This window comes from Tamandua tetradactyla, chromosome 8 (assembly GCF_023851605.1).
Source record: "Tamandua tetradactyla isolate mTamTet1 chromosome 8, mTamTet1.pri, whole genome shotgun sequence".
NCBI classification, from domain to species: Eukaryota; Metazoa; Chordata; class Mammalia; order Pilosa; family Myrmecophagidae; genus Tamandua; species Tamandua tetradactyla.
Genome location: NC_135334.1, coordinates 11968723 through 11996555, shown reverse-complemented (window position 1 = coordinate 11996555; position 27833 = coordinate 11968723). Strand labels below are relative to the sequence as shown.

The 27833-nt window shown below is 39.3% G+C and overlaps 1 protein-coding gene and 1 long non-coding RNA gene across 6 annotated transcripts in view; one reads left to right on the top strand and one right to left on the bottom strand.

The window, feature by feature from the left end:
• EI24 (EI24 autophagy associated transmembrane protein) overlaps window positions 1-14580 on the top strand; it is a 78012-nt gene extending 63432 nt beyond the window's left edge. The window contains exons 11-12 of one of the 3 annotated variants that reach the window (XR_013156489.1): window positions 8007-8187; window positions 14338-14580. Coding sequence is in view for 1 of the 3 variants with exons in the window: in XM_077112529.1 (XP_076968644.1) it covers window positions 8007-8082 (76 nt within the window). In the remaining 2 variants the exon portion in view is untranslated. Of the gene's footprint in view, window positions 1-8006; window positions 8781-11161; window positions 12077-14337 lie in introns of those variants that run through there. The other 2 variants (XR_013156490.1, XM_077112529.1) reach the window with 2 other exon arrangements.
• LOC143644061 (uncharacterized) overlaps window positions 1-27822 on the bottom strand; it is a 40546-nt gene extending 12724 nt beyond the window's left edge. For 2 of the 3 annotated variants that reach the window (XR_013156493.1, XR_013156492.1), the window contains exons 1-2: window positions 27561-27822; window positions 873-1090 (exon numbers count right to left, since the gene is read on the bottom strand). This is a non-coding gene — a long non-coding RNA (uncharacterized LOC143644061). The remainder of the gene's footprint in view (window positions 1-872; window positions 1091-27560) is intronic. The other variant, XR_013156491.1, reaches the window with a different exon arrangement.
• Between the last annotated feature and the right edge of the window lie 11 nt (window positions 27823-27833).

Sequence of the window (27833 nt, the reverse complement as noted above, 5' to 3'; positions counted from 1 at the left end):
AACTACAAATGTTGGAGAGTATGTGAAGAAATTGGAGCACTTATTTACTGCTGGTGGGAATGTATAATGGTACAGCCACTTTGGAAGACTGTTTGGTTCCTTGCAAGGGTAAATATCAAGTTGCCCTATGACCTGGTAATGCCACTACTTGATATATACCCAGAAGAGCTGAAAGCAGTGACACAAATAAATATTTGTATACTGATGTTCATAACAACATTATTCACAACTGCCAAAAGGTGGAAACATTCCAATTTCCCATCAATAGGTGAGCAGATAAACAAAATGTGATATATACATGCATTGAATACTATGCAGCAGTAAGATGAAATGATGTCCTGAAGCATATGACAAGATGGATGAACCTTGAGGACATAATGCTCAGTGAAATAAACCAGACACAAAAGGATAACTACTGTATGACTTCGCTTTTATGACCCTGGTAAAGGTAAACTCAAAGGCTTATAATATAGAATACAAGGGACCTAGAGATACATGGATGCTAAATATGGGTGAATGGTTAGCTAATGAGGTTGAATTAAAATGTAAGGGAATGGATAGAAGTGAAGGCAGTTCATTAGTCAGTCTATAATAATATTGCCATATTGAAGGTGAATTGATTTAAAGGGGTTGTATAGAGCCATGTATCTCATCAATTAACACTACAAATATAAATAAGTTCTTACATGAACTACTTCAAAGGTATGAATCTTGTACAAAGAGTTTATAATATCAGTGTGTTTTAGTCTGTTAAGCTGCCAGAATGCAATATACCAGAAAAGGAATGACTTCTAAGGGAATTTAATAAGTTACAAGTTTGCAGTTCTAAGGTTGTGAAAAATGTACAAATTAAGGCAACAACAAGAGGTTACCTTCACTCAAGAAAGGCTGATGCCATCTGGAACACCTCTGTCAGCTGGGAAGTCACATGGCAATGTCTGCTAGCTTTCTCTCTCTGCTTCTCATTTCATAGGGCTTCTCTGGGGGTGGTTTCCTCCGGCATCTCCAAAGGTCTCTGGCTGTGCAGGCTCTATAACTTCTGCTCTCCAAGCATCTGCATCAGCTTTGAGGTTTCTTGAAAATGTCTCACCTTTTTTAAGGATTCCAGTAAACTAATGAAGACCCACCTTGAATGGGTGGAGTCACTTCTCCATCTAATCAAAATGTCACATCCACAATTGGCATGTAACATCTCCATCAGATAATCTAATCAAAGTTCCAACCCTACTGCATTGAATCAAGATTAAAAGAAACAGATGCCCTAAAAAGATTGGATCTAGGATTAAATCATGGCTTTTCTAGGGTACATAACTAGATCTAGGGAAAAACTAGGCTTTTCTAGGATTCAAACTAGCACACAGAGTATAGGGGGGAAACTACTATTGCATGCTATGGGATATGTTTAACAGCAAGTCATCAACAGTACCACAGCAATACCTAGGGTATATAATGGGAGCTGGGGAGGGACAAAAATTAAGGAAAGGCTTGGATTTTCTATTTGGTAAGGGTATGTTTATCAGTTATTTTTCTCTTCAGAATAATGAAAATTGTCTAAAATTGAGAGTGTTGATGATTATATCACTAAGTGAGGGTAATGTGAGACATGGCTTTTGACTTTGGACATTATGCATGATGTCCAATGCATGGAGGTTGCTGAAGGATATACTGACAGAGAAGTAGAATAGTGAACATATGATCAAATATTGTGCTGCTACAGAAAGAAACAAAGTTTTGAGGCATGCAACATTGTGAATGAAGTTGTGGGACACTATGTGATGCAAAAGTAAGCCAGAAACAAAGAGCAAATAATGTATGGTCACATTTAGAAAATACTTATAAGAAAATTGGGACCTAGGTTGTAAACTCTTATAGCAGTCACATTTAGTCCAAAGCTGTAATAGTTATTTCTAGATTTTGAGAGGCTGTGCTATATATGTATAACCTGTTATTTCCCTGGAGCTTTAGGTACCTGTGTGACATGTAAGAGTCAGAGTAGGAGATCTGAAGTTCTGAAGGTCAGTAATGCTACATAAAACAACTGTTAAATAAACTGAAAAAGAGATCAGGCTTCAATTATACCTAAGAATGAAGCCAATCAGGTCGGGACAAAGGTAAATCAGAATACAGGATAAGGAAGACATTGTCTATGTTTTAGGACTTCACCTAGTCTATGGGACCAAAGAAAGAGAGGTTTATTTTGTCCAAAACCTATATTTTCTTTAGCACTTAATCTATAAGTGCTAAAGATAGATCACTAACACTTAAACATCCCAAACACAGGGAGCCCAGAATGGGAATGAGGGCTTGTAATTCTGTATAGCTTAATATAATGCTCAGATACATCCTAGAGTATGTTAAGCAGACAATTAAAAAGTATAGTCAGAGTCCCTTGAGGGATGGGAGAAAAAATATGGAACTATTAAACTTCACCACCAGGGAAATCTTGATACTGTCTCTAGCATTAGGGACTCCCAAGTCAGTAGTAAATAGGCCAAGGTCTTGACCTTTAAGGCTTGCTCTTATGCTGAAAAGTTACATCCAGAGGACCTGTTTTGTTGCTCAGATATGGGTTCTCTCTCTTGAAGCCCAACTCTTCAAGTAAAATCATTATCCTTTACCCTACATGGGACATAACATCCAGGGGTGAAAGTCTTCCTGGCAATGTGGGATATGACTCCCAGGGATGAACCTGGCCCTGGCACCACAGTTTCAACAATGCCTTCCTGACCAAAAGGGGGAAAAGAATTGCAACAAAATAAGGTATCAGTGACTGAGAAAGTTCCAATAGATTCAAGAGGCTGTTCTGGAGGCTACTCTACTCTTATACAAGCTTCAGCTAGGCGTTGTTATTATTTTTTTTTTTAAGAAACTGTAGGTTTGATAAATGTATTTCATATCCCAACATCTCAGAAATATTCACAAAATTGATTCTCAGGGGCACCAAATAATCTTCCACAAATTATTTTAACATGGTCTCCTTCTATAATGTAATAAATTGAACAAATCAGCAGAATGAAGACCAAATTTCCCTTCCAAATAGCATTTTTGCAAATCAAAATATTACCATCTAAAAATTATTTTTACCATATGATCATTCCATTCTTTATATATAATCAATAATTCATAATGTCATCTCATAGTTGTACATTCATCATCATGATCATTTCTTAGAATATTTGCATCAATTCAGAAAAAGAAATAAAGAAAACAGAAAAAAATTCATACATACCATGCCCCTTGCCCCTCCCTTTCATTGATCACTAGCATTCCAATCTACTATATTTATTTTAACATTTGTTCCCCCTGTTATTTATTTATTTATTTTTAATCCATATGTTTTACTCATCTGTTGATAAGGTAGATAAAAGGAGCATCAGACGCAGGTTTCCACTATCACACAGTCTCATTGCAAAAGCTATATCATTATACAATCATCTTCAAGAAACAAGACTACTGGATGACAGCTCTATATTTTCAGGCATTTCCCTCCAGCCTCTCCATTATACCTTAACTAAAAAGGTGATATCTATATAATGCATAAGAATACCCTCCAGGATAACCTCTCGACTGTTTGGAATCTCTCAGCCACTGACACTTTATTCTGATCATTTCTCTCTTCCCCCTTTTGGTCAAGAAGGTTTTCCTCAATTCCTGGATGCTGAGTCCCAGCACATACTATAATTTCTGTCCCACATTGCCAAGAAGGTCCACACCCCTGGGAGTCATGTCCCACATAGAGAGGGGGAGGGCATAAGTTTGTTTGTTGTGTTTGCTGAGAGAGAGAGGCCACATCTGAGCAATAAAAGAGGTTCTCTGGGGGTGACTCATAGGCCTAATTTTAAGTAGGCTTAGCCTATCCTTTGTGGGGTTAAGTTTCATTTGAACAAACCCCAAGAATGGGGTCTCAACCTATTGCTTTGGTTGTCCCTACTGCTTGTGAGAATGTCAAGAATTCTCCACTTGGGGAAGTTGAGTTCTCCCCCCTTTTCATCATTCTCTCAAGGGGGCTTTGCAAATACTTTTTTATTCACTGTTCATATTACTCTGGGATTTATTGGGGCATCACTCTGGATAAACCTACAAAATCTCATGCCCTACTCAAGGTTCCATGAACTTATGGTTTTCATTCAAATTGTCCACATAAGTTATATTAGGAACTGCACTAGTCAATATATAAATTTTGTACCAAATAAACATTTTTGCTTTAGTCCTACACATAAGTTAAAATTTTAAAATATTAGTTATCATCTATTTTCAACACTGCAGTATTGATATTCCTTTGTTCTTCCTCATGCAAAAACATTTTTAAATTTGTACATTTAGTCACTATCATTATACACTCTAGGCATTCCTAGATTATGCCATCTCAGTCTTTATCGTCTATCTTTCCTTCTGATTTCATTTCTGCCCCCCAGTCCTCCTCCCTCTATCATTCTCACATTCAGCTTCATTCAGTATTCTAACATTATTGTGCTACAATCAGGAGCTATTCATTTCTGAATTTTTACAACCAGTCTCATTGCATAATATGTATCCCTTCAACTCCAATTACCAAATATCTACACTACTTCTGTCTCCTCATGGTCTTTGTTCTTAACTGAAATTCTCCAAGTTCTTTCACTAATGTTAGTTCATATCAGTGAGACCATACAGTATTTGTCCTTTTGTTTCTGGATAATCTCACTCAGCATAATGTCCTTAAGGTCCATCCATGTTGTTTCATACTTCATAACTTTATTCTGTCTTGGAGCTGCATAATGTTCCATCATATGTAAATACCACAGCTTGTTTAGCCACTCATCTGTTGATGGACATTTTGGCTTTTCCATCTCTTGGCAATTGTAAATAAGCTGCTATAAAGATTGGTGTGCAAATGTCCATTTGTGTCCTTGCCATCATGTCTTCTGAGTAGATACCTAGCAATGGTATTTCCGGGTCGTATGGCAATTCTATACTTAGCTTCCTGAGGACCCACCAAACTGCCTTCCACAGTGGTTGTACCATTTGACATTCCAACCAACAGTGGTTGGAATAAGTGTGCCTGTTTGTCCACATCCTCTCCAGCACTTGTCATTTTCTGTTTTATTGATAATGGCCATTCTGGTGGGTGTGAGATGATATCTCATTGTGGTTTTGATTTGCATTTCCCTAATAGCCAGGGAAGTTGAGCATCTTTTCATGTGCCTTTTGACCATTTGTATTTCCCCTTCTGAGAAGTGTCTGTTCAAGTCTTTTGCCCATTTTGTAAATGGGTTGTCTGTCTTTTTGTTGTTCAGTTGAACAATCTCTTTATATATTCTGGATACCTGACCTTTAACAGATATATCATTTCCAAATATTTTCTCCCATTGTGTAGGTTGCCTTTTACTTTCTTGAAGAAGTTCTTTGATGTACAAAAGTGTTTAATTTTGAGGAGTTCCCACGTATCTGTTTCTTATTTCAATGCTTGTGCTTTAGGTGTAAGGTCTAGGAAACCACCTCCTAGTATAAGATTTATATTTCCCTACATTTTCTTCTAAAAGTTTTATGGTCTTAGATCTAATATTTAGGTCTTTGATCCATTTTGAGTTAATTTTTGTATAGGGTGTGAGATATGGATCCTCTTTCATTCTTTTGCGTGTGCATATCCAGTTCTCTAGGCACCATTTACTGAAGAGACTATTCTGTTCCAGGTGAATTGGCTTGACTGCCTTATCAAAGATCAATTGTCCATAGATGAGAGGGTCTATATCTGAACACTCTATTTGATTCTATTGGTCAGTATATCTATCTTTATGCCAGTGCCATGCTGTTTTGACCACTGTAGCTTTGTAATATATCATAAAATCAGATAGCATGAGACCTCCGACTTCATTTTTCATTCTCAGGATATTTTTAGCTATTCTGGGCTTCTTGTCCTTCCAGATAAATTTGTTTATTGGTTTTTCTATTTCTAAAAGTAAGTTTTTGGGGGATTTTAATTGTATTACATTGAATCTGTTGATCAATTTAGGTAGAACTGACATCTTAACTATATTTAGTCTTCCAATCCATGAATACTGAATGCCCTTCCATTTATTTAGGTCTTCTGGGATTCTTTTAACTATTTCTCATATTTTCTTTGTATAGGTCTTTTGTCTCTTTAGTTAAATTTATTCTTAAATATTTTATTCTTTTGGTTGCAATTGTAAATGGAATTTTATTCCTTGATTTCCCCCTCAGATTGTTCATTACTAGTGTATAGAAACACTACAGGTTTTTGATTGTTCATCTTGTAACCTGCCACTTTGCTGTACTTATTTATTGGCTCTAGTAGTTTCGCTGTGGATATTTTGGGGTTTTCAATATATAGTATCATATCATCTGCAAACAGTGAGAGTTTTACTTCTTCCTTTCCAATTTTGATGCATTCTATTTCTTTTTCTTGTCTAATTGCTCTGGCTAGAACATCCAACACAATGTTGAATAACAATGTGATAGTGGACATCCTTGTCTTTGTGGAGGGCCAGAACAATCAATCAGGCCCAAGCAGGAGCAATCAATCAGGCCCAAGCAGGGAAAGTCCCCACAACATTGGGGCAGAATATCCCCAAGAGTTAAACAATAACCAATGTTAGGAAACTGAGAGAACGGGATATGTTTTGGCAACAGCTAACAGCATTTTTCTGCTTCTATGATACACTTGCTTGCTAGCAACTGCAAAACCACAACATAATTTTAGCCTTTATAAGCACACCTTGAAAATCTCTAGGGGCTGCTCTCTGAATCTTCCCTCTTGGAAGTTTCTGAGGCAGTCGCTGGCCAGCTAACAAAGACTCCAAATTGGCTCGCAGTTTTGAATTATGTGGTCTATCTTTCAGTGCATCCTACAACATTTGGAGGCCCCAGCGAGATCATCCCTAATGGGACACTGGTGACCACAGGTCCTGGGGACCGCCCCCAGAACTGAGGTCCAGCCTAGGGGAAGGCCTCGGAGAGACATTCTTCCACCCCAGGCAAGGACCAGGAACTGAGCCGGTCCTATAGGACCCTCCAAAATTATACAAAATCTGGTGGAGTCATCTGTTTCTGGGAACCTCGCTAGTGAGTACAGGCCTGTTACTGGATCCAGGTCAGGGACCTCTGGAAGGCTGGATGCAGCATTACTTCCAAGGTCAGGTCCCAGAGCAAGACTTTGCCAGGGCTTCTGGTTAGGAATCAATTAAGGATAATGCTTTTGTGTGTCTTGGTTTAGTTTGTCCCTTCTCTCATCTGTTGGTCTCGTCACATTCTGTGTCATTCTTGTCATAATTGCCATGGATCAGTCAAGCTTATCTGTCTATACTCCCCTTCAATGTTTTTTGAAAATTTTCCAGGAATTTCAGCAGAAGGCCAGAGACTACGAAGCCCCTGTCAATGCCTTCAATTTGAAAAAATTCTGCTCACGGAAGTGGCCAATTTTTGGTCCTGGGTGTCCTCCTGAGGGAATCACAGATCTATCTGTGGCTTATAAAGTCCAAAGAACAATTTTTGGTAATCCAGGCCACCCTGACCAAATCCCCTATATACTAATTTGGATTGAAATTTTAACAGAAAAACCCAAGAGGTTATGGTCTTGCCTGGAGTCCCAAAAGGAAAGACCCCCCCAGAGCAAAAATGGCCCTCTTAATAAACACCTCTCAAAAAGAAAGGGCTATCTTGATGGACCCTCCCCCATACCCAACAGCCCCTCTGCCACCTCTAAGACCAGAGGGGAAAAACGCAACCAGCCTCTCTGATAGCCGAGAGGTGACCTTCAGTCCCCCCCATACCAGAAGTGGCTCTGCTAAACACCCTTCTTCTGGTGCACAATCACCAGATTCTTCTAGAGCTCCAATTTTGCCCTTGAGGCAGGTTGGCCCTGCCCCAGGGGATGACAGCCCACCTTCATGATCTATATCCCCTTTTCCTCTGGCAATCTATATAATTGGAAAAACCAGAATCCCTCTTTCTCTGAAAAGTCCCAAGTGCTCATCTCCCTCTTAGAGACTGTCTTTTTCACCCACCAGCCCACCTGGGACGACTGCCAACAGCTCCAGGCCCTCTTTACCTCCAAGGAATGAGACCAAGTCAGGAGAGAGGTGAGGAAGTTAATTCTTGGACCTGATGGACAACCTACTACTGAACCAACCCAATTAGAGGCTGTGTTCCCCTCCACCCATCCCGGACAGGACCCCAACACTGATAAAGGTAAGGAGGTTCTCGATCGGTATCACCAGACTCTGCCCCAGGGAATGCAAGCGGTGGTCAAGAAGCCAACAACTTGTCTCAGGTAGGCAAAACCATACAAAAGCTGGATGAATCTCTGCCACTTTCCTTGAGTGCCTCATGGAGGCAAACCGCTTGTACACCCCTATAAATCCAAAGGTGTGTGAAAATAGGCGAGCCATAAATATAGCATTTTTCACCCAGTCGGCCCCAGATATAAGAAAAAAATTACAGAAATTAGAAGGATTTAAGGGTAAAGTGCTGTCTAAACTGATAGATATTGCCCAAAAGACTTTTAATAACAGAGATAACCCCAGGACCACACAGTCCAAAAAATAGCCAAAATTTTAATATCTGCAATGGCTGAACAGGAAAAACAAAAAAAACAAACAAAACAAACAAAAAAAAAGGAAAACCGTTGAAAAAAGAAAGGGAAACCAAGGAAAAAGGTTGGGCCTAGGTGCAAACCAATGCGCCTACTGCAAAAAACAAATAAACAAACAAATAAAAAAATGGACATTGGAAAAATGAATGCCCTAAAAGAGAACTTAAAGGACTGAAACTGGCCCTCATTCTAGTTGAAGAGGTGAATTGACGGGTCTGGGGCTCCATTCTGTTGAGCCCCTGGGAGCCCAGGGTCACCTTAGAAATCGGGGGCAAGCCTATAAAATTTCTTGTGGATACTGGGGCGACTTTCTCCATCCTCCAGCAGGCAGAAGGGCCCATATCTAAGAAAAAAATCCCCATACAGGGAGCATTGGGAAAGACAAAGTCTTACCCATGAACTAAGACTAAGATCACTAACCTTGGGGAAGGAACTGTCATCCACTCATTTCTTATAATGCCAGAGCATCCATACTCCCTTTTGGGGAGAGACCTTCCTCAGAAATTACAAGCCACCATCTCTTTCAAAAATGATTCGACCAAGCTCTCCTTCAATACAAACCCCTCGGCAATCCTCCTCACTTGCCCCTTATTGGAAGAGTATTTACTTACTGCAGAAGTGGTGCAGTCAGCCCAGGCCCATATTTGTGGGAATTAAAAAAAAATACCAGGCATATGGGCAGAAACTAACCTACCAGGGTTAGCCACCCACCAGCCCCCCATTGTTGTCCAGCTGACTAGCACCACCACCCAATCAAAGCCTGACAATACCCAATAAGCTTAAAGGCTAAAAAAGGCATTGCAGTCCATATCAAAAGACTCCTGGAGGCAGGTATTCTAGTCCCCTGCCATTCGGCCTGGACCACCCCCCTTCTCCTGGTCCAAAAACCCGGGACCGACGATTTCCAGCCAGTTCAAGATCTCTGAGAGGTGAACAAAAGAATTGAAACCATTCACCCCACTGTGCCTAACCTATATATACTCTTGAGCCTGTTACCTCCCAGCCAGCAGGTCTACACTGTTCTGGACTTAAAGGATGCCTTCTTTTTGCTTCCCCTGGCCATGGTTAGTCAACCCATCTTTGCTTTTGAATGACTGACCCAGAGTGGGGGGTTCTCTGAACAACTAACCTAGACTTGGTTGCTGCAGGGTTTCAAAAATTCTCCCACCCTGTTCAATGAGGCCTTAAGCCAGGATTTGGCTCATTTTAGACAACAGCATCCAGAGATAACCCTCCTGCAATATGTGGATGACCTCTTACTGGCAGCTAATAACCTGTCAGACTGCAAAAAGGCAACCGAAAACTTGTTACAGAAACTAGCCCAGTTAGGCTGTCAGGTCTCAGTCAAAAAGGATGAACTGATAGCTCTGACCCAGGTTCTAAGGTGGGGAAAAGGGGAGGTTGTCAACATGTGTACGGACAGCAAATACACCTTCGCAACTGTGCATGTCCATGGGGCACTATATCAGGAATGGGGATTTTGACATTGGGAGGAAAGGAAATAAAAATATACCAAAAATACTTGCCTTGCTAGAGGCTATCTGTTTGCCAAAAAGAGCAGCTGTTATAATTGCAAAGGACATCAGACTGCCGAAACTCATATTGCCAGAGGAAATGCCCTGGCTTATAAAATGGCAAAAGAGGTTGCCCAAAATCCAGTGGGGATGCTGCAGATACTTCCTGTTTTACAGGGGCGAGTGCTGCCAAGCCCTCCAAAATATACTGGGGAAGAAATTAAAATGGGCAAAACTTTAGGCACTAAAACAGATCCGGGCATTTGGAAAATTCTCCCGGACGGGAGAATCCTAGTACCAGAGCACCTGGGGAAAATTTTGGTTAACTAGGTTACCAAAGTACACACCTTAGCAGTATGAAACTAACTCACCTCTTACAGAGAGATCACTACATTCCCCGATTGCAACAACAAGCCCGGCAGGTATCGTCCAGATGCCACATCTGCGCTCAGGTAAATTTTGGCCAAGGGAAAGAAATGCCCCAAGGAACTAGGCTGAGGGGATAAGCCCAAAGGGAACAGTGGGAAATAAACTTTATGGAAATATTACCTGGCCCATATGGATACAAATACCTATTAGTCTTCACTGACACCTCCAGATGGACTGAGGCATTTCCTACCAGAACCGAGACAGCACAAATAATAATAATAATAAAAAAAACTAATTTCTGAAATTGTCCCCCGATTTGGCCTCCCATCTGCAATGGGGTCTGACAATGAGCCGGCATTCATCACCCAAGTTACTCAATTGTTAGAAAAATATTAAATATTAAATATAAAATGGAAATTACATTGTATTTATAGGCCACAGAGTTCAGGGCAAGTTAAAAGAATGAATAAAACAATAAAGGAAACTTTAAATAAACTAAAGCTCGAGACTGGTGAAAACTGGGTGAGTCTCCTTCCATTTGCCCTCCTAAAAACTAAATGTACTCCCTATGTTAAGGGAATTACCCTATATGAAATCATGTTTAAACAACCACCTTCACTAATCCCTAAATAGGGGAGAAAAAAAGATAGCTGAATTAAATAACCATTCTCTTCTAAAATCATTATAGGCCCTGCAATCTACCACCCAGCAAACTCAGGAACTGGTGAAGGCAGCCCATCTGGGACCAACAAATCCTGCCCCTAAAAAAGATCTATTTCAGGTTCAGCCTGGAGACCTAATCTAGATAAAGAAGCTTCAGCCAGCCACCTTGGAGACCCGGTGGACAGGACCCATGCCAGTGATATGAAAACTTATTTTCCTGGTCCCCATGGCAGATCACACTCTTGTCTGCCATAGAAGGGCCCCTAATTCTCATATTATTAAGTTTAATGTTTGAACCCTGTATAATCAATTGTCTAACCTCATACATGCAAAGAAAAATACAAACTGTTAAATTATTAGTCCTTGGAACCCAATATCAGCAAATTTATAATCAAAGTAAAGAAACAATGATTTGATTCTCTCATAAAACCAGTGGGGAATGTGGAGGGCCAGAAGCAATCAATCAGGCCCAAGCAGGGAAAGTCCCCACAACATTGGGGCGGAATGTCCTCAAGAGGTAAACAATAACCAATGTTAGGAAACAGAGAACGGGATATGTTTTGGCAACAGCTAACGGCATTTTTCTTCTTCTATGATACACTTGCTTGCTAGCAACTGCAAAACCACAACATAATTTTAGCCTTTATAAGCACACCCTGAAAACCTCTAGGGGCTGCTCTCTGAATCTTCCTTCTTGGAAGTTTCTGAGGCAGTCGCCGGCCGGCTAATAAAGACTCCAAATTGGCTTGCAGTTTTGAATTATGTGGTATCTCTTTTGGTGCACCCCACAACAGTCTTGTCCCTGATTTTAGGGGAAAGTTTTCAGTTTTTCCCCATTGAGGGTGATGTTAGCTGTGGGTTTTTCATATATTCCCTTTATCATGTTGAGGAAATTCCCATCTATGCCTGTCCTTTGAAGTGTTTTCAACAAGAAAGGATGTAGAATTTTGTCAAATGCCTTTTCTGCATCAATCGAGATAATTATGTGGTTTTTCTGCTTTGATTTGTTGATATGGTGTATCACATTAATTGAATTTCTTACGTTGAACCACACTTGCATACCTGGGATGAATCCTAGTTGGTCATGGAGTATAATTATTTTAATGTGTTACTGGATTCGATTTGCAAGATTTTTTTTTTGAGGATTTTTACATCTATAGTCATAAGAGAGATTGGTCTGTAATTTTCTTTTCTTGTAACATCTTTGTCTGGCTTTGGTATGACGGTGATGTTGGCTTCATAGAATGAGTTAGGTAGCTTTCCCTCCTCTTCAATTTCTTTGAAGAGTTTGAGCAGGATTGCTACTAATTCTTTCTGGAATGTTTGATAGAATTCATATGTGAAGCCATCTGGTCCTGGACTTTTCTTTTGGGGGAGCTTCTTAATGACTGATTCAATTTCTTTACTGATTGGTTTGTTGAGGTTGTCTATTTCTTCTTTTAGATGCATCTGTTTTATTTTTTTAACATGGGCAGGCACCGGGAACTGAACCCAGGTCCTCTGGCATGGCAGGCAAGCATTCTTGCCTGCTGAGCCACCGTGGCCTGCCCCGTCTATTTCTTCTTGAGTCAATGTTGGTTGTTCATGTCTTTCTAGTAAGTTGTCCATTTCTTCTACGTTGTCTAATTTATTAGCATAAAGTTGTTCATAGTATCCTCTCATTACCTTCTTTATTTCTGCAGAGTCAGTGGCTATGCCTCCTCTTCCATTTCTGATTTTATTTATATGCAACCTCTGTCCTCTTCTTTTTGTCAATCTCACTAAGGGCCCATCAATCTTATTGATTTTCTCATAGAACTGACTTATGGGTTTTTATTTTCTCAATTTCATTTATTTTTGCTCTAATTTTCATTATTTCTTTCCTTTTGCTTGCTTTGGTGGTAGTTTGTGTTCTTTCTCTATGTCTTCCAAATGGACAGTTAATTCCTCAATTTTTGCTCTTTCTTCTTTTTTGATATAGTCATTTAAGGCAATAAATTTCCCTCTTAGCACTGCCTTTGCTGCATCCCATAAATTTTGATATGTCATGTTTTCATTTTCATTTGCCTTCAGATATTTACTGATTTCTCTTGTAATTTCTTCCTTGACCCACTGGTTGTTTAAGAGTGTGTTGTTGAGTCTCCATATAATTGTGAATTTTCTGGCACTCTGCCTATTATTGATTTCAAACTTCATTCTTTATGATCTGAGATAGTGTTGTGTATGATTTCAGTCTTTTTAAATTTATTGGGACTTGCTTTGTGACCCAGCATATGGTCTATCCTTGAGAATGATCCATGAGCACTTGAGAAAAAGATACATCCTGCTGTTGTGGGGTGTAGTGTTTGATAAATGTCTCTTACGTCTAACTCATTTATTGTATTATTCAAATTCTCTTTTTCTTTATTGATCCTCTGTCTAGATGTTCTGTCCATTGATGAGAGTGTGGAATTGAAGTCTCCAACTATTATGGTAGATGCATCTATTTCTCTTTTCAGTGTTTGCCTCATGTATTTTGGAGCATTCTGGCTTGATGCATAAATATTTATGATTGTTATGTCTTCTTACTGAATTGTTCCTTTTTAAAATATATCATGTCCTTCTTTGTCTCTTTTAACTGTTTTACAGTTGAAGTCTGATTTGTTGGATATTAGTATAGCTACTCCTGCTCTTTTCTGGTTGTTATTTGCATGAAATATCTTTTCCCAATCTTTCACTTTCAACCTATGTCTATCTTGGGTCTAAGATGCATTTCCTGTAGACTGCATTTAGTTGGGTCCTGTTTTTTAATCCATTCTGCCAGTCTATGTCTTTTGATTGGGGAGTTTAATCCATTAACATTTAATGTTATTACTGTACAGGCAGTGCTTTCCTCTACCATTTTTCCTTTTGGATTTTATATGTCATATCTAATTTTACTTCTTTTTACCTTTAGTGACAGTCTTCATTTCTACACTCTTCTCTGCACCTCTCTCCTGTCTTTTCCTATTTGTCTCTAGTGCTCTCTTTGGTATTTCTTGCAGAGCCAGTCTCTTGGTCACAAATTCTTGTAATGATTTTTTAGTCTGAAAATGTTTTAATTTCTCCATGTCATGGTCAGGTTCATGTGTCAACTTGGCCAATTGGTGTACCTGTTTGTCTGGTTGGGCAAGTGCTGGCCTGTCTGTTGCAATGAGGACATTTCAGAGAATTAAATCATGATCATGTCAACTGTATCCACAGCCAATTCCATTTGTAATCAGCCAAGGGGAGTGTCTTCTGCAATGAGTGATGCTTAATCTTATCACTGGAAGCCTTTTAAGGAGGATTCAGAAGAAACAGACTCTCTTCTTGCTTCAGCTGGTGAGCCTCTCCTGTGGAATTCATCCAGACCCTCAGTTGGAATTGTCAGCTTCACAGCCTCCCCTGTGCATTTTGGACTCTGTGTTCCCATGGTCACATGAGACACTTATAAATTTTATATTTACGAGTGTTCCCTGTTGATTTTGTTTCTCTAGAGAACCTGAAATGATAGAACTTGGTACCAAAAGTGGTTCTTAACAAACGGAATCTTAAAAATGGGTTCTTATGAATGGTTTTCTACTCTGTCTGGATTCAAAGGCACTAAGGACTCTGAGTCCCATAATAAGAATGACACTCCCAATCCATGGAGTGAGTTGGCAAAAGAGATAGTCAAAATATCACCATTCGATTCTCCTAATGCTTTGCTTATACAAAGCCAGGCTCTGGGTGATAATGTTTTTGACACCTTTATGGTGTTTTGTGGAAATAAGAGGTATAGAGATGTTGGCTGGTTGTTATTAGATACACTGGATACATTAAGGAGTGAAAGGGATGGGCTTAAGGCTTCAAACGAGAAACTTAAGCACTGTCTGACAGATGTAGAAATTTCTATGAGTATCCTGAAGGAAAATCTTATTTCCAGTAGCTGTAGACTTGAGATCTCTGAAAATCAGACTCAGAATCTTATTGGCAGGGTAGCAGTTTTACAACATAAACTGAAATCTCAGTGTTGCATGGTGTCTGCCATTAAAGTGAGGGCATTGATTGGAAAGGAGTGGGACCCTGAAAAATGGGATAGTGACATATGGATTGATAATGATGTTGGGTGAGGTTGAAACCCTAGGTCATTCTGATTGTTCTCTAGATAACCCTGTAATAGTCTGCCCTGAGGAATAGCCACCCCACCTCCCACCTGCCTTGAGGAGTTGGCCACCCAACCTCCTCCTGAAGGGATTAGCCCTAGAATAATTAATCCTGTTTCACCAGATGAAACTGCAAATGAATGCCCTGAAGCAAATGGCTTGGAAGATATTTCCAATTCTTTTCATGACCCACCCCACCACCCCTCATTTCTTCCAGACCTATAACTAGACTAAAGTCCCAACAGGCCCCTAAAGGTGAGGTACAAAGTATCATACATGAGGAGGTATGTTATACTCCAAAAGAACTCTGTGAGTTTTCCAATTTATATAGACAGAATTCAGGGGAATATGTGTGGCAATGGATTTTAAGAGTGTGGGATAATGGTGGGAGGAATATAAGGCTGGATCAGGCTGAATTTACTGATATGGGCCCACTAAGCAGAGATGCTGCATTCAATGTTACAGCTCGAGGGGTTAGAAAAGATATTAACAGTTTGTTTGAATGGTTGGTTGAAACATGGATCAAAAGGTGGCCAACATTACCTGAGGTTGAAATGCCAGAACTGCCCTGGAATAATGTAGATGAGGGGATCCAGAGGCTTAGAGAGATTGGCATGTTAGAGTGAATTTATCATGCAAAGCCTGCTCTTACACCCCAGGAATGTCCAGAAGATGCACCTTTTACCAGAACAGTGAGAAATAAATTTGTGAGACTAGCACCATCATCCCTCCAGAGCTCTGTGGTTGCACTACTCTGTAGGTCAGATATTACTGTAGGGACTGCTGTCACTGAGCTGGAATCCTTAAACACAATGGGGATGATGGGATCCTGAGTTGGCAGAAGCCAGGTGGCAGCACTTAATCACCAAAGACAGGGTAGACATGGCTATTATAATAGACAACAAACTCAAAGTAGGCATCAAAATTATATGACTCACAGAGATTTTTGGCATTGGCTAGTAAATACATTCTATTGTATGTAGAAATACAATAGAAGGGCAGTCTACTAAATTCTTGTTGGAGCTGTATAAAAAAAAGCATTCTAGGTCAAGTGAGTGGAAGTCTAACCTGAATTACAAAAACACAGAATCACAGCCCCTTAATCAATTTCAAGACTTGAGACAGTTTACAGACCCAGAACCCTTTGAATGAATGGGAGTCCAGGTTCCTTTGGGGGTGAACTCTGTTACACTGCTGCAAATTTATACTGTTAATCTTCCTCCAAGCCTTCCCCAAGGAGATCGATGGCCTTTTACCAGGGTAATTGTGCATTGGGGAAAAGGAAATGATCAGATATTTCAGGGATTATTAGATACTGGTTCAGAAGTGACATTAATTCCAGGGGACCCAAAACGTGACTCTGGCCCACCAGTCAGAGTGGGGACTTATGGAGGCCTGGTGATCAATGGAGTTTTAGCTCAGGCCCATTTCACAGTGGGTCCAGTGGGAACCCAGACCCATTCTGTAGTTATTTCCCCAGTTCCAGAATGTATGATTGGAATAGACATACTGAGTAACTGGCAGAATCCCCACATTGGCTCTCTAACTTGTATAGTGAGGGCTAGTATGGTGGGAAAGGCCAAATGGAAGCCACTAGAACTGCCCCTACCTAGAAATATAGTAAATCAGAAGCAATACTGGAGTCCTGGAGGAATTGCAGAGATAACTACCACTCTTAAAGACTTGAAGGATGCAGGGGTGAAGATTCCCACCACACCATAGTCAACTCTCCTATTTGGCCTGTTCAGAAAACAGATGGGTCTTGGAGGATGACAGTGTTATCATAAGCTCAACCAGGCTGTAACTACAATTGCAGCTGCTGTTCCAGATGTGGTATCATTGCTTGAACAAATCAGTACGTCCCCTGGTACCTGGTATGCAGCTATTGATCTGGCAAATGCTTTTTTCTCAATAGCTATTAGTAAGGACCACCAAAAACAGTTTGCTTTCAACTGGCAAGGTCAGCAATATACTTTCACTGTTCTACCTCAGGGGTAATCTAATCATTGGAAGTCTTTTTTAAGGAGGATTCAGAAGAGACAGGCTCTCTTCCTGCTTCAGGGGCAGGCCTCTCCTGTGGAGTTCATCCAGACCCTCCAACGGAATCGTCAGCTTCACAGCCTGCCCTGGGGATTTTGGACTCTGCATTCCCATTGTCATGTAAGACACTTTTATAAATTTTATATTTGTGAGTGTTCCCTGTTGATTCTGTTTCTCTAGAGAACCCTAACTAATACACCCCTCATTAAAAAAAAAAATATTTATAAATCAAAAAAAAAAAATTAACCAAATAAAACATTGACATATGAATCAGTAATTCACAATCTAATCACTTAGTTGCATATTCATCATTTCTTAGAACATTTGCATCAATTCAGAAAAAGAAATAAAAAGACAATAGAAAAAGAAATAAAATGAAAACAGAAAAAAAATACCTACCATACCCCTTACCCCTCGCTTTCATTGATCACTAGCATTTCAAACTAAATTTATTTTAACATTTGTTCCCCCTATTATTTATTTTTATTCCATATGTTCTACTCGTTTGTTAACAAGGTAGATAAAAGGAGCATCAGACACAAGGTTTTCACAATCACACAGTCACATTGTGAAAGCTATATCATTATTCAATCATCCTCAAGAAATATGGCTACTGGAGCACAGCTCTACATTTTCAGGCAGTTCCCTCCAGCCTCTCCAGTACATCTTGAATAACAAGGTGATATCTACTTAATGCATAAGAATAACCTCCAGGATAACCTCTTGATTGTTTGGAATCTCTCAGCTATTGACATTTTATTTTGTCTCATTTCACTCTTCCCCCTTTTGGTCGAGAAGGTTTTCTCAATTCCTTGATGCTAAGTCTCAGCTCATTCCAGGTTTTTTCTCAATCCCTTGATGCTGAGCCTCAGCTCATTCTAGGATTTCTGTCCCACATTGCCAGGAAATTCCATACTCCTGGGAGTCATGTTCCACGTAGACAGGGGGAGGGTGGTGAGATTGGTTGTTGTATTGGCTGGAAAGAGAGGCCACATCTGAGCAATAAAAGAGGCTTTCTTTGGGGTGACTCTTAGGCCTAAATTTTAAGTGGACTTGACCTATCCTTTGTGGCATTAAGCTTCATATTAACAAACTCTAAGACTGGGCGCCCAGTCTATAGCTTTGGTTGTCTACACTGCTTGTAAGAATATCAAGAATTCAGCTTGGGGAAGTTGAATTTCTCCCCATTCTCACCATTCCCCAAAGGGGGCTTTGCAAATACTTTTCCACTCATTGATCAAATCACTCTGGGATTCATTGAGGCATCACTTTGGACAAACCAACAAAATCTCATGTCCTACCTGAGACTCCAAGTACTTATGGTGTTCAGTCAAACTATCTACATAAGTTATATTAACACCCCTCATTTTTGAAGGACAATTTTGCTGGATATAGAATTCTTGGTTGGCAGTTTTTCTCTTTTAGTAACTTAAATATATCATCCCACTGTCTTCTTGCCTCCATGGTTTCTGCTGAGAAATCTATGCATAGTCTTAGTGAGCTTCCCTTGTATGTGATGGATTGCTTTTCTCTTGTTGCTTTCAAGATTCTCTCTTTCTGTTTGACATCTGACATTCTGATTAGCAAGTGTCTTGGAGTATTTTATCTATTCTGTTTGGGGTCTGCTGTACTTCTTGGATCTGTAATTTTAAGTCTTTTATAGGAGTTGGGAAATTTTCAGTGATAACTTCCTCCATTAGTTTTTCCCTTCCTTTTCCTTTCTCTTCTCCTTCTGGGAGACCCACGGCATGTATATTCATGCACTTCATGTTGTCATTCAATTCCCTGGGTCCCTGCTCACATTTCTCCATTCTTTTCCCTATATTTTCTTTTTCTTGCCAGATTTTAGATGTCCCATCCTCCAGTTCACTAATCCTATCTTCTGCCTCTTAAAATCTGATATTGTAGGTGTCCATTGTTTTTTTCATCTCTTCTACATGCCTTTCATTCCCATCAGTTCTGTGATTTGTTTTTCAGACTTTTGATTTCTTCTTTTTGTTCATTCCTTGTCTTGTTTATATCCTTCCTCAATTCACTGATTTGATTTTTGATGAGGTTTTCTATGTCTGTTTGAACATTCTGAATTAATTGTTTCACCTCCTGTATATCATTTGAATTGTTGGTTTGTTCCTTTGACTGAAAAAGTTAGAATGGGCATAGCCCAAATACCCCTAAAGATTAGGAGAAAGATCAAAGGAGAAGGAGGAGTTATAACAGAGAAGAAAGGATTTAACAAATGACAATGACTGCTGAATCATTATATTGATATTTCTTTTAGTCTCCAGTGTCTTGGAGCAACCAGAAGGAAAAACCTAAAATAGAGGAACAGTAACCCATACCAAACTCTGAAATCTGTTCAATAAATAATCATTGTGGTGTGCTTTGAATTTTACTGCTTTTTTGATTTTTTGTTATATTTTACAATAACAAACAAAAAAAAAGAGAATGGGATGGTATAGGAGTAAAAAAAAAATACAGTAAGTGCAAATTAGGGTCTATAGTTAACAGTAACAGTGTAATATGCTTCCACTGAATGTAACAAAGACAACGTGCCAAAGGTTAATATCAGTAAGTTGGGAATATGGGAGAGGGATACGCCATTTTTTGTGGAAGAAATGGAAATGTCCTGAGGGCAAGGACACAAATGAACATTGCACACCAATGTTTATAGCAGCATTATTTACAATTGCCAAGAGATGGAAACAGCCAAAATGTCCATCAACAGATGAGTGGTTAAACAAGCTGTGGTATATATATATATATATGATGGAATATTATGCAGCTGTAAGACAGAATAAAGTTATGAATTATGTAAGAACATGGATGGACCTTGAGAATATTATGCTGAGTGAGATTAGCCAGAAACAAAAGGATAAATACTGCATGGACTCATTGATATAAATTAACATTAGTGAAAGAATTTTGGAGAATTTTAGTTAAGAACAGAGACCATGAGGAGATAGAAATAGGGTAGATATTGGGTAATTGGATTGAAGGGATACAGATTGTGCAATAGGATCAATTGTAAAAATTCATAAATGGATAGCACAGTGCTACCTAACTGTAATACAATAGTTAGAACACTGAATGAGGCTGAATGATAGAGGGAGGAGGGCTGGGGGCACAATCAGAAGGAAAGATAGATGATAAAGACTGAGATGGTATAATCTAGGAATGCCTAGAGTGTACAATGATAGTGGCTAAATGTACAAATTAAAAAATGTTTTTGCATTAGAAAGAACAAAGTAATGTCAGTATTGCAGGGTGTTGAAAATAGGTGGTAATTCATATTTCAAATTAACTTATGTGTGAGAATAAAGTAAAAAATGTTGATTTAGGACAAAATTTACATTTTGACTAGAGCACTTCCTTATATAACTTATGTGGACAGTTTAACTGAACACCATATGTACATGGAACCTTGAGTACGCCATCAGATTTTGTAGGTTCGTCCAGAGTGATGCCCTGATAAATCCCAGAGTGATTTGAACAGTGAATAAAAAAGTATTTCTAAGTCCCTTGGGGGAATGGCGACAAAGGGGGAAAATTCAGCATTCCCATATGAGGAGAATTCCTGATATTCTCACAAGCAGTGGGGACAACCAAAGCAATAGGCCAAGCCCTCAGTCTTGGGGTTGTTCAAATGAAACTTATCCCCGCAAAAGATAGGCTAAGCCTACTTAAAATCAGGCCTAAGAGTGACCTCCAAGAGAACTTCTTTTGTTGCTCAGATGTGGCCTCTCTCTCTCAGCCAACATGACAAGCAAACTCACTCTCCTCCCCCTCTCTACACCAGACATGACTCCCAGGGGTGTAAACCTTCCTGGCAACGTAGGACAGAAATCCTAAAATGAGCTGGGACTCAGCATCAAAGGATTGAGAAAACCTTCTCAACCAAAAGGGGGAAGAGAGAAATGAGACAAAATAAAATGTCAATGGCTGAGAGATTCCAAACAGTCAAGAGGTTATCCTGGAGGTTATTCTTACGCATTAGATAGATATCACCTTTTTAGTTAAGGTATAATGGATGAGGGAAGTGCCTAAAAATATAGAGCTGTGTTCCAGTAGCCATGTTTCTTAAAGACGATTGTATAATGATACAGCTTTTGCAATGGGACTGTGTGATTGTGGAAACCTTGTGTCTGATGCTCTTTTTATCTACAGTATGGACAGATGAGTAAAGCATATGTATTAAAAATAAATAAATAATGGGGGAACAAATGTTAATATAAATTTAGTAGATTGAAATGTTAGTGATCAATGAAAGGGAGTGGTAAGGGGTATAGAAAAAAATAGGGGAAACAAAGGCTAAAATAAATTGGGTAGATGGAAATACTGGTAGTCAGAGGGAGGGGAAAGGGATATGGTTTCTATGAATTTTTTTCTTTCTATTTCTTCTTTGTTCTAAGAAATGATCATGGTGATGAGTATACAGCTATGTGATGATATTGTGAGTTATTGATTATATACCACAAATGGAATGATTATATGTTAAGAATTTAATAAAACATTTTTTTAAAAATGGAAATGTCCTCATGTAGAGTGTGGTGCTGAAGGGATGGCTATGTGATTATCATGGGAACCAGTGATTTTTGTCCTTAGATTGGATTGTATGATATGTTAATAAAACTGTTTAAAAATGAACAGACCGATACAAGTGCTGGAGCAAATGTGGAGAGATGTACCTATTCACTATTGGTATGGAAGTAGAGTGGAAAAGCCTCTGGAGGGCAGCGCAGTGGCTCCACAGCAGGCTAGGGTTGAAATTGCTGTATGTTCCTGCAACCCCGTAGTCTGGTGCTGTGTACTGGTTTGCTAAAGTTGCTGGAATCTCACACACCAGAAAAGGAATGGATTTCATAAAGGGAATTTATTATGCTACAAGTTTACAGTTCTAAGGCTAGAAAAATGTCTAAACTAAGGCATCCAATAAAAGATTCCTTGATTCAAGAAATGTTAATCTCTGTCACATGGGCAGGTGGCTGGCATCTGCTGGTCCTTGTTCCCAGCTCTGTTGCTTCCAGCTACTGACACCAGTGGTTTCGTCTCTATGCATCTGTGGGCCTTCACTTAGCTTCTCTGGAACACAACTATGGCTTGCTTAGCTTCCCATGGTGTGATGCTTTGAAAACATTATGTACCCCAGAAAAGCCATGTTTTAATCCTCATTCAGTCTTGTGTAGGCATGCATCTCATTTAATCCTGACTCAATAATATCTGTTGGAAATTTGATTAGATTATCTACAGAGATATGGCATGCCCAATTTTGGAGGTGTGACCTTTTTATTACACGGAGATGTGACTCTACCCATTCCAGGTGGATCTTGATTAGTTTACTGGAATCCTTTAAAAGAGGAAACATTTTGGTGAGAGTCAAAAATGACAGAAAAAACATAAGCCTCAGAGGTGACAGAGTAAGCAGATGTACATGATAGGAAAACAGGTAATTCAGAAAACAGAGACAAAGATGTTTGGAGATGCTTGGAAGCCAGCAGACATCGCCATGAGATGTTAGGTAAGCCAGGACCTGGAGAGAGCCAAGGAAAGCCAAGAGATGAAGGCCAGCTCTGAAGAAGCAAAGTGAGGAGCCCCCCCAGGAACAGAGGCTGATAGTAGTGGAGACCAGGAACAAGGGACTAGCAGATGCTAGCCACATGACTACCCAGGTGACAGAGGTGTTCCTGACCCACTGGCCTTTCTTGAGTGAAGGTAACCTCCTGTTGGTGCCTTAATTTGGACACTTTCACTTCCTTAGAACTGTAAACTTGTAACTTATTAAATTCCTCTTTTTAAAATCCGTTCCATTTCAGGTATATTGTGTTTTGGCAGGTTGCAATCTAACACACACAGGAAGGCACACGGTGACATCTGCTGGGCTCTGCCTGTGTCTGGGTGTCTGCTCTCTCTGTTGGCACTCTAAGTATCTCCATACATCTTTGTCTCTGTCAGCTTTGAAGTAACTATTCTCCAAGCGTCTATATCTGAAGTTTCTCCAAATGTTTCCCCTTTTGTAGGATTCTAGTAAACTAATGAAGACCCACCTTGAATGGGCAGAGTCACATCTCCATCTAATCAAAATGCCACATGCATAGTTAAAGTGTTTCAAATCTCCATGGGAATAATCTAATCAAAAGGCCATACCATGATTGGGTATGTCACATCTTCATGGATTAATTTAATAAAAGTTTCAGTGGCTGTGAGATTTCAAATAGAGTCAAAAGATCATTCTGGAGGTTACTCTTATGTAATATATAGCTATCCCTTTTCAGTTTTGGGGGTATTAGAATAGCTAGAAGGAATACCTGAAACCATTGAACTATAATCCAATACCTTGATTCTTGAAGTTGATTGAATAACTATAGAGCTTTTAAGGTTGATCGTGTGATTGTGAAAACATTGACTGACCCTCCCTTTATCCAGTGTATGGACAGGTGAGTAAGAAAAAAAGATAATAAATAAACAATAGGGGGGAAAGGGGATGTGGGATGTTTTGGGTATTCTTTTTTACTTTTATTCCTCTTTTTATAGAGTAATGAAAATGTTTAAAAATTGATTGTGATGATTGTGATGATGGATGCACAGTTACATGATGATATTGTGAACCACTGATTGTATAATTTGGATGATTATATGTATGTGAATGTATATCTCAATAAAATTGCATAAAAAACCCAACCAAATAACATGGAACACTGGAATCCAGAAGCATTTTGCGAAGAAATCCTAGATTTCTAAGTACAGTACATCTAGAAATTCAGGCTCTTGGGAGAACATCTTCAAGGAAAAATAGACTCTGTTACTCTGGTTTGATACACATGAGTTTAAGGTATGTATTTCCTTTGATTATTGATATAAAAGAAAGGTGAATAGAAACTCCAGGCAAGACCAAAAGTTGTACTAGAAAGTCATGATTCAATTAATAACAGCACCAAATGTTGTATGAATGTGGTAGAAAGGGGAAGTTTAGGGTCATGAATGTCACCAGATGGAAAAGTGGAGGTTAAAACATGGGAATGTATAACACAGTGAATTTTGTGGTAGACCATGAGTGTGATAGACAATGATAGTCATTGTGGTAGACAATGACTGTGATTAACTATACAAATATAAAAAAGTTCTTTAATGAATTAGAACAAATTTACAACACTATTATGGGTTAATAAAAGAGGGGCATATGGGAAAAATGTACCTATTGTGAACTGTGGACTATAAGAAACAGTAATACCTTAATACTCTTCCATCAACAGTTACAAACATACCACACCAATACTATGGGTTAATATTAGGGGGGAATAAGGGGTATCAGAGGATTTGGGTTTTCATTTTTATTTTTATTTAATTTCTGGGGTAATTAAAATATTCTAAATTTGTTCATGGGGATATAAGCACAACCATGTGATGATAATGTGAGCCAGTGACTGTATACTTTACATAGTTTCTATGGTGTGTGGATATATCTCAATAAAATTACATAAAGAAGAAAGCCATGGCTCATAGAAAGAAAGTTTGAAAATAACACTATTTTTAGTAATAATGGAAGAGTAAAAAACAATGATTTCAGAAACAACCAAGACAAAACTATGATCAGAGAGGTCTGGAGGGAGTAAGGCTGATATTACCAAATTCATGTACAATCTCTAGGTTTATAACTATAATAGTGCTTTCTATGACCTTGTTTTTCTGGAAGTAACATTTTGTTTATAGACACGTCTTTCTTTATTAGTTGGTATTAAAGAAACATCCTAAATACTGGCTTAGATTTTAAATTTTGTTCTTTAGTTGTATACTTTTTACTTCTGAGTAGACAATTTTAGGACCCAGAAACTTAGACACAATTCCTTTAAAAACATGCTTAGTAATTTTTTAAAAAAGGGATTCTTAATTCTCTTAAAACAGTGCTCTTTTCTTGCTTTTTGAACTTTAAAGACATCGTTAGAATTTTAGATCTCAAAAAATTAACTTCTCTTTGAAGAGGTATTTACTTGAAGTTCAGCAATTCTGTTCACTTGACTTCACTTTTCTTCTGTTAAAGTAAGGGAAAATTACATTGTATACTTACTTTTTTAAAAACTATTTTATTGAGAAATCATCACACACACATACAGTCCACACATGGTATACAATCAATGACTCACAATGTCATCACATAGTAATGTATTCATCACCACGATCATTTTTAGAACATTTGCATCACTCCAGAAAAATATATAAAAAGAGAAAACTCATACATCCCATATCCCATACCCCTGCCACTTACTGACCACTAGTATTTCAATCTACCCAATTTTTAAACATTTTTCCCCCCTATTATTTATTTTTTATCCTTATTCTTTTACTCATCTGTCCACACCCTGGATAAAAGGAGCACCAGATACAAGGTTTTCACAAGCACACAGTCACATTGTAAAAGCTATATAGTTATATAATCGTCTTCAAGAATCAAGGTTACTGAAACACAGTTCAGCACTTGCAGGTACTTCCCTCCAGCCACTCCAATACACCATAAACTACAAAGGGATATCTATATAATGCATAAGAACAACCTCCAGGATAACCTCTTGGCTCTGTTTGAAATCTCTCAGCCACTGAAACTTTATTTTGTCTCATTTCTCTCTTTCCCCTTTTGGTCAAGAAGGTTTTCTCAATCCCATGATACCATGTCCCAGCTCATCTCAGGAGTCCTTTCCCATGATGCCAAGGAGATTTAAACCCCTGGGAGTCACATCCCATGTAAGGGGAATGACAATTCAGTTCACCTGCGGAGTTGGCTTGGAGAGAGAGGCCACATCTGAGCAACATAGGAGGTTTTCTGGGGGTGACTTTTAGGTATAATTATAAGTAGACTTAGTTTCTTCTTTGCAGGAATAAGTTTCATAGGGGCAAACCCCAAGATCTAGGGCTCAGCCTATTGAACTGGTTGTCCCCATTGCTTGCGAGATTATCAGGAATCCCCCAGATGGGGAAGTTGAGTACTTCCTTCTTTCTCCCCAGTCCCTCAAGGGGACTTTGCAAATATTTTTTTATTCTCTGCCCAAATTTTTTCCGAGATATATTATGGTATCACATCAGCCTGTATAAACCGTTAGGATTCTACGTCTTATTCAAGATTCCATGTAATTATGGTGTTAAACTGACTATACAAGTTAAATTAGATAATGCACTACCCAAAATAAAGCTTTTACATGAATTAAACATCCCTTTCTTTGGTCTCACACAGAAGTTGAAGTTTTAAAACATGCATCATCCTTTACCTTGTATTCTGATTTACCTTAGTCCTATCTAAATCCACTTCATTCCTATCTCTAGCTGAAGTCTGATCACTTTTTCAACTTTTTAAACAGTTGCTATATGGAGTAATGCTGACTTTCATAGCTTCAGTCCTCAAACTTAGAGTCTCAGGTGTCACATAAATAATTGAAGTTTCAGGGAACAGCCAGGTTGTATACTTATTTTTAAACAAAAAGCAGAAAAGTAGATATATTGACCCATCGCGTGCAGGGGTGAGGCTGGTCATGTGAATTTCGGAAAAATGCATGTGATTTTGAAGCTCTACTTTAAATAATGTGCTTTCCATAAATCTAGTCTGTTGCATGGATGGGAGAGTAAGTGGGAAACTAGTGGCACTGGGACCAAATTTAAACCTTGCCAGGTGCTCCCATTTTCCCTGGCATAGTCTTTGCTCACTGCAGTGTTAGGAAGTGAGAGTGCTTGAGTGTGTGGGTGTATCTGTGTGTGTCTGAGAGGTGATGTAATTGGCCATTGACATTTTGTCCGCAACTCTCCCGTCAACAACACTATGGGGCGAGGGCAGAGTGGAGAGGCAAGTAGGGGTGAGGAAGGTAGCTGTCTCTTGGTAGGTATCTTAGGAAGGGATGCCTCCTGGTTCTCCCGAAAGAAGTTAGCTACTGTTTAGGAGGACGTTTGCTCTGCGGTAGTGGCTGTCTGTTTGCCGGGCAGTGGAGATTCTTCCAGCTTAACACCGACAATCCCTTTAGGCCTAGCAATGCTCATTCACAAAGTCAAGGATTTAAGAAAGGAAAATGCTCCGTGAAATCAGCGAGGGCGTCTGTGCCCATCGCAGTTCAGCGGAGCACTGTCAAAACAGACAGCTCTTGAGGTAATCAGCAGACAAGTCCTATACCAGATGTAACTGTCTGGATCAAGGAGCGTTTTCATTGAGAACAGGTATGAAATTTTTTCCTCCTCTCCTTTAATTTTACAGTAGATAACGGCAAATTTCTAACTTAACAACAAAAGCACCTGAAAAACCGGAAGGTAAGTCGTCGCAGCCCAGTTCTCAAGGACTTGCAGTTTCGGGCGACTCTCCAGGGTAATTCCGGTACTGGTCACATGACCCGTCAGCGGTCCCCCACCTTCCACTGCGACTCTTTCCCGGTCCGCAGACCGACACGTCATTCCTCGGCTCTCAACCAAACTGCTTGGAGCACGTTTCCGCGCTGTCGGCTCTCACTCGCGGGCTTATGACAGCCCTCAGGGAGCACACGGTTCCGCCTCCACACCTCTAAGTGATTT